Source organism: Notothenia coriiceps, unplaced genomic scaffold, assembly GCF_000735185.1.
Source record: "Notothenia coriiceps isolate Sejong01 unplaced genomic scaffold, NC01 NC01_scaffold00023409, whole genome shotgun sequence".
NCBI lineage: Eukaryota > Metazoa > Chordata > Actinopteri > Perciformes > Nototheniidae > Notothenia > Notothenia coriiceps.
In genome coordinates, this window is record NW_011356110.1 from 7,828 (window position 1) to 15,686 (window position 7,859).

At 43.2% G+C, this 7,859-nt stretch overlaps 1 protein-coding gene across 1 annotated transcript in view; it reads left to right on the forward strand.

Annotated features, from left to right (window-relative positions):
- Positions 1–7,859, forward strand: part of LOC104954485 (ephrin type-B receptor 3-like) — a gene marked incomplete at its 3' end in the record, with an annotated part of 28,375 nt that overhangs the window by 6,935 nt on the left and 13,581 nt on the right. The window contains exons 2-3 of the mRNA XM_010781600.1: positions 3,399–3,463; positions 6,031–6,703. Coding sequence (XP_010779902.1) covers positions 3,399–3,463; positions 6,031–6,703 — 738 coding nt within the window. The remainder of the gene's footprint in view (positions 1–3,398; positions 3,464–6,030; positions 6,704–7,859) is intronic.

The following is a 7,859-nucleotide window of genomic DNA, read 5'->3' on the forward strand; positions in this document are numbered from 1 at the left end:
GGGGGGGGCGCAGAGGGTTAAAGAGGTGCTGCAGTACAGGCAGAATGAGAAAAATAAAGAGCTCATTGAACATTAAAGCATGGAGACATGTCACAGCAGAGACATTAAATACAAATATGAACCTGAACATTTGCAGAATATGTCCTTGTTACCTGGTCCTGGTCTAGGGGTACCAAAGGGAAGTGACAAAAATATAAAATAACCGGGCGAGAGAAAAGAGGAGAAGAAGCTGAGTTGTGAAGCCACAAGATGGTCTTTTAATTGAAAAAATAAAGAAAGGCTCACCAGCCAATTTGCAAGGCAAACTAAGAACGACTTTCTTCTGAAAGAAAGTGACTAAATAGTCAAATGTAAAAGACACGACACATGCTGCCCATGTCACACATGCAGCCAGACGAGAAGGAAGAGAGCGACTGCAGCCTTTCTAAGCTCCCTTATGGAGGCCCTGATTGGGGATTGGGAGCACCTGAGGGAGAGGCTGCACCTGGAGGGAGACAATCAGGGGGAAAGACACACACACACACACACAAGCACACCCACAAGCACACCCCAGCACCCACTACGGCACGTAACAGTCCTCTTTAATTAAAATAAGAAAACTTGTAGCAGTTTTCCATGTCCTAAATAGTACAATAAAGTATTGTCTTTCTCCTGTATTTATTTGCATTGCATTTGATCATGGCGGAATTACAAAAGTAAACAGGTTCCATTACTTACATTGTGATTCTCAGGTTAGGTTACTGAATGCATTTTTTTTTTTTTACCTGTAACTACTAATTATAACACTTTTTTAAAACCCCTCCCAACCCTTCTTCCACTTTGGGACAAGAACAAAGCCAGAGCTGATGATGTAGCTCCACACAGGTCAAGCTATTTGTTTACCCTCCTCCAGAAAAGCCAACAACAACTTGTGAGCAAATGGTGCACAGCAGGCACCGTGTCACTGAGTCTCCGCGAAGAAAGCGTAATTGTCCCAGTAATTAGTTGCTAACAACAGCAGAACAATGGGAGTGGACCACAGCTGTATGTAGAAAGCCTGAGAGGGGGTCGCACCTTCTGAGGTGTATTGAACCCCCGGACCACCAATCAGGTGACGGCTGACTGACAGCCTTGACAACAATACTCATTGATCCTGTTGTTTATTCTCTGCCTCTCATGTGATTGTCTGCTCACATGTCACCTACTCGTAAAGTCGTAAACAGCGAGGTGAAGAAAACAACTGCTCAGATGACCTGCTATCTCAAGCCCCTCTCCCAATGGTGGAAAACCCATTCTTATCTTGTATTGACTTTAGCAGGATAGCTTACAATCATGATTTATTAAAAAGACTGAATGGTATTTATTGGCTCCAGTTCCAATCGGCATTTAGTGAAACCCCTATTTTGGCCAAGTTATGGCACCATGATACGGACATGTTGCAGTGAAAATGTAATTATTACAATCAACAGGGAATGGACAATCTTTATAATTTATTAAAGTGCAAAACATTTAATTAATATGTTCTCCTCAAGACTCCATCGACAGAAACAGTCATTTAACCTCCCCGGTGATTGTAAAACGCTTCATTTAATCCTGACAGAAAAGAAAAACAAAACCGTCTTTTTTTAAGAGTCTCTAAGAGAGATTGAATCAGTAACAGATGATTATAAAAGAAGCATCCATGGTAACATTTGAACAGTTTACAATGCTGCCTGGCACTTCTGTGAAGTCGAACATTACATATCACAAAATAAACCCTAAAAATAAATGCTCTTCAATGGCAGCGGAAAATAAGTTTTGCCTATTTTTTAAATGTTTAAAAACCTGCAACTACCTGCCAAATGACCCCTAACACATCACAGTCCCCCTGCTTCCACTCCTACTGCTATGTATACAATGTTTACTTTATTATTTGCCCCTTTTGTTTGTTTTTTTGCCTTTTTTGAAAAGCGCTATACAAATGTAATCTATTATTATTGTTATTATTAATACTGCTGGGTTAAAGCCCTTCACCCCAAATTTGATCTTCAAAAAATCTCCCTGTGCTTGTATGACCTCTCTGAAGCGGTGCTATGTAATCTCCAAGCTTTGTTCTTAGTTTCAAAAATTAATATTGAAGTAAATAAATACACAAAGGGGTAAACCGGTACACACCCTCATTCTTGCCCATTTATAGCACCATGATGAACACATGATGCAGTTAAAACATAATTACTCAAATCAACAGGGATTTGGACAATCATTACGATTTATTAAAGAACATTTATGTTAGGCTCTCTTCAAAGCCGCCAGACGCCATTGACAGAAACGGTCATTTAACCTCCCCGGTGATTGTAAAACACTTAATTTAAACACGACAGCAAGCAACCATTGTAACATTTGAAGATTTTACAATGCTGCCTGGCGCTTCGTGAAGTTGAACATTACACGTCACAAAATAGAGCCTAGAAAGACATGCTCGTCAATGACAATGGGAAATAAGCTTTGCCTATTTAAGGCAGGATTTCCAACGTTTAAAGGGGCCCTATTCTGCTCGTTTTCAGGTTCATATCAGTATTTTGTGCCTCTACTGGGACATGTCTCCATGCTTTAATTTTCAAAAAGCTCTGTATTTGTTCATACGGCCTGTGCTGCAGCACCTCTTTTCATCCTCTGTCTGAAACCAGAGTCCAGTCTGCTCTGATTAGTTAGCTGGCCTGCTCTGTTGTGATTGTTAAACCGTTTACAGATGACCCGCCCCTAAGCCTATCACAAATTGTTGGAGCTCTAGCATATACAGTAGAAGTGCGAGTGTGCCGTAGTGATGTCACTATGTCCCGGGAAGAAAACAACAAGTCCTACAATGGAGGCGTTTCAGGAAGAGGGGAGGGGAAAACTCCCACACACCCCCCCACACTTTGGGATTTTAGCCTTTGCAGACCATTTACATGTATAACAACCTATAGAACACACTACAGGAGAGGGAAAACCCATCCAAAAAAACATATGGGGCCTGCATAAAATATACCTGCTAATTTTGGTAGGGGAAAGCCCCTCACCCCAAATTTGTTCCAAAAAATCTCCCTGTGCTTGTATGACCGCTCTGAATTGTTGCTAGTTAATGGAATATGTCCCATCCCAAGGCATCTCGGAGGAAGCTTTGTTCTTAGTTTCACAAATGAATATTGAAAGGAGTACATTTGTGAGTGCCAAACACAGAAAGAGAGCCTTAATTAGGCGCATCACAGACAGGCCATGATTGTCAGTGCTGAGTGCATGTGGGTGGAGGTTGTGAAAGAGACAGAGGGGAAGTGTTTACCTGCATCTTTTGTGTGTGTGTGTGTGTGTGATCCTTAATTCTGTGCAACAATTTACCCCCCCTCCCCCCTCATACCATTTAATTCAGGTTTGTCAACCTTCCTCCTACTCTTAATTTGCAGAAACCCTTATGGACAGTCGGTGGGCAACAACAGAGCTGGCATGGACTACGTTCCCAGAGAGCGGGGTGAGTTAGTGTGTGTGTGTGTGTGTGTTTGTGTGTTTTCTTCATTTAACAACATTTGTTCCATTGGCTTGTTAATAGAGCCCAGTCTGCCTTGAACAGCACACCTCCTACTGTTTTATATCTTTGTTTTTGCAGTGTATGTTTGCTTTCCCCGGGTACTAAAAAAAAGCAAATGAGAAACACATTGCTTGGAAGAAATCAAAAGATTGTTAATGTTGTGTAATGAAAAAACGAAGGACTTTAAACAACAAAACAAGACGTGCGGATACACAGAGCAAATCCCCTCAGCTTGCCAGCACTATTAGGTACCTCACATGTCTCCCCAGGACAGAGTCATTGAAAGCACGTGTCTTTTATAATATAGGCCCAGGAGCGCATTACAGACAGAAACTAGAGTTTTCAGTTGATACCCCCTATAGGAACGGTGAGAAAATAAAACAACACGAATTTGACCCCGGGGCTAACCGCCTGACAGACCTCCCCCACTACCGGCCAGTGTAATTTGTCTTCGCTACGTGAGCGCAAAGTCAGTCAATGGAAATGCTGGGTTTCCATGGAAACGATCTCGGGTAGCCCTTCCTCCCTTCCTTTTCCCCTTTCAAAGGCCCGGGCTCTGAATATCCCAGCATCCATGAAGTCATATGTCAGGAGTGGCGAGGCAGCCCCCCCCCCTCACGGCTGACAGGCCCATACGTTTGGAGGGCCGGCAATTATCATATTTGTCAGGTAGTGCATCAACGTGTTGCCGGTGATTTACGACGCCTAATGCTGACTCGTAGGGCTCATCGTTTGGGAATAAATTGCGCAGGAGCTGCAAGACGTGAGATGAGTTATGCATTATTTTCTTCCAGCTGAAATAATCAATTCCTGGGAAGCTCATTTGTTATGGAAACGAAGCATTCTGTCGGAGAGGGAATTAGAGGGAAAAAAATGTAAAAAAGATTGACTCCTCACAAGGTTATTTCCTAATAGACTAAACGTATTGACCAATGGAGCCATTCATCACAGCCTGTAATGTTAGCATGTTGTGAAGCTGCACATTGACATTATTCAGATTGTTTAAATTATGTTCATGTCCAGGTAGTCTATAGCAGGAAATTAGAAAAAAGATATTGCCCCTAATGTCTAAGAAAGTGGCCATTATCAAAATTGTAATGAGTGAATACATTTGAATGATTAACATTCATACAGTGAACACCGCACTGTGCAAACACGAATACATAAAAGGCATACCATCGCGAGTGCCTTTGATATTTAAAATTTGGTAGGAATATGTAGCATGGTGAGATATAGTAAGGAAGTAAGCCTTTTTAATTTTATGTGCAACTAATTGTACTTATCTTATCATATTTAATCTTTTATTGCACATCCTTACTTCTTATTTAATTTAAATATTTATCAATATTATCTTTTTATTCTATTATAATTATTTGATGAAATACTCAAATGGAACTGGCCGAAACCCAATTCCCCCCGGGACACAAAAAGTAATTCTGATTCAATCTGTATGTGTGAGAGAGAGCTGGAGACAGCTCCAACTATTTTGGCTTTAGCCTTAAAAAATGCACAATGCATTAGTTTCTAACTAGCCTTGGAAATAACAGCTTTTTTAAGTTGACTTTTGGCCCTTAAATCATGATTCTTTGCCAACATTTCGGACGCTACATTAGTCCTTAAATGGTAATTTCTAAAGCTTAATACTGTAAAAAGACATCAGTCTGACTTGCATATTAACCACAACAGTTATCTGCTCTCAGGCTGAGTGTGTAGGCACTGGAAAAAGATATATAAATATAATATATTCTGCGTAACATGAAGTACTCAGGAGTGCAATCACACTGACAGCATTGCATTTAGATGAGTATTTTAATAAATAACTCACTGTTTGCATTATAGATATACGGGAAAAGTTTCCATTTAAAGTGTAAAAATGTATGCTCTCATCTCTCCTGGAGCACAGATAACACATTTATGAGGTATAGAAACCAAATCTCCTCTTGAGGCTATTTCGATTGCACTGCAGCAGTTATAGCTGCTTCCTATAGGTGTGTATTATGATAAAAGTCCAACACACACAAAGCTGCAAAACATCCGTCTTCCTACAAACCTGCAACACGTGAGCAGCGTCAAATGTGCATAACGCGTGAAATGTGTTTTAATGAGACGTTTTCTATTAATAGCCCGTAATGATTGGGATTTTCTGAATCATTCATGTAGTTAGAAACATTTTAGCTGCAAATTATTCCTCACACATGTACACAACCCCTCTGTGGGGGAGTGTGTGTTGCGTTTTTTATTATCTGTGTGCCGCAGACGTCACTCCCCTGTTTTTTGGTGCCCTCTATACTTGAATGGTTTGCATTAGGATGCGTTTAACAGTACTCCACTTTAATTAACAACATATTGGATAAGGGGGTTTCTGCGCTGTTGTTGATGAATGGGTGATAAGTCTGTTAATAATAAGATAAATTAAATGTAGCCTAGTTTTATTCTTAAACACATTTTTCTGCATCAGTTGGACCCCCTGCCTTTTGGTTTGTCACAGTCTCTCTCTGTTGTCTCCACAGTGGGAGGAAGTGAGCGGCTACGACGACTCCATGAGCCCAATCAGAACCTACCAAGTGTGTAATGTCCGCCAGCCCAGCCAGAACAACTGGCTGAGGACGGACTTTATCCCCCGTAAGGGCGTGCTGCGCGTCTACGTGGAGCTCAAGTTCTCCGTGAGGGACTGCGCCAGCATCCCAAACATCCCCGGCTCCTGCAAGGAGACCTTCAATCTGTTCTACTACGAGTCCGAGGGGGACGCAGCCACCGACAGTAGCCCCCTGTGGAGGGAGAACCCCTACGTGAAGGTGGATACCATCGCCCCGGATGAGAGTTTCTCCCTCCTGGAGGCGGGTCGGATCAACACTAAAGTGCGCAGCTTCGGCCCCCTCTCCAGGGCCGGCTTCTACCTGGCCTTCCAGGACCTTGGCGCCTGCATGTCGCTCATCTCCGTCAGGGTTTTCTTCAAGAAGTGCTCCACCACAATTGCCAATTTTGCCGTCTTCCCCGAGACCGCCACGGGGGCAGAAGCCACCTCCTTAGTGATCGCCCCGGGGGCCTGCGTCAACAACGCCATGGAGGTGTCCGTCCCCCTGAAGCTATACTGCAACGGGGACGGAGAGTGGATGGTCCCCGTGGGCTCCTGCACCTGCGTGGCCGGATACGAACCATCCTCGGACGGAACCCAGTGCCAGGGTACGTGTGTTGTTGTTTTTTTAACTCGATATCTGGGCAAACAGTATTCTGTATTCAGTATTCTCTATTGTACAGACAGACTTGAGAAGGGGAGATAGAGGGGATGAGACCTGGCAAATAGTCCCAAATCGGATTTGATGATGGGGACCACGGCACAGTACCAGGGTCGCCCGCTGTACCAATTGAGCTATATGGCGTCCATGTTATTTATTTTGTTGTTAAGGTATTTCTTGGGCCAGAGTGCCTTTTATGGAGATTTAGAATCGAAAGGGGGAGATAGAGGGGGTGAGGGGTGGCAAATGGTCCTAAACTGGATTTGAACTCGGGTCCTCCACATGGGGACCACACCACTGTACATGGGTCGCCATCTCTACCAATTGTGCTATAAGGCGTCCCGTTTGTTATTATTTTGTTATTCTCTTAAGGTATTTTTTGGGCCAGAGAGTGCCTTTATGGAGATTTAGAGTTGAAAGGGGGAGATAGAGGGGACGACATTGCCTGAAATGTTCGGCTGGCTCAGGATTGGAACCGGCTTACTAGTCAGCGGATACTTCATATGGGCCACCTCTAACTAGTGAGCGATATGGCGTCCCGGGTTATTATTATTTTATTTTGTTACAGGATTTTTTGGGCCAGAAAAAGCCTTTGTTGGAGATTGAGAATTGGATGAGAGAGATAAAGAGGACGAAAAATGGCTCGGGATTTGAACTGGCAGTGGACACTCCATATAGGCCACCTATAACCAGTGAGCGATACGTTGGCCCGCTTACGTGTGTTTAACAGACATTCAGACTTTTTATTTAACCAAACCTCCTTTATATGCTCGCTGCACGTCACCTCGGTCTGTGCCCTCTTCGCTGCATTTATTGTGTGGCTCCTGGAAAGGGGGTGAAGGAGGGTGGAGGAGAGTATGAATTAATGAGCTGTTGCAGAGAGGAGCAGAATACAAATATTGCAAGAGAGCGGCGCGGGAAGGAGAGAAAGATAGAATAGAGAGGCGACTCTTTTTGAGGAAAATGCAGATAATAGAAGGGAGAGGCGTCCGGAGAGAAAAAGAGATATTAGCAGAGAAAGAGAGATAGTGCGAGGTGTGAATTGCCCAAGATGGGATGGTAGCAGCAGCCAAAATGAGAAGAATGAAAAGGGAAGTGAGGGG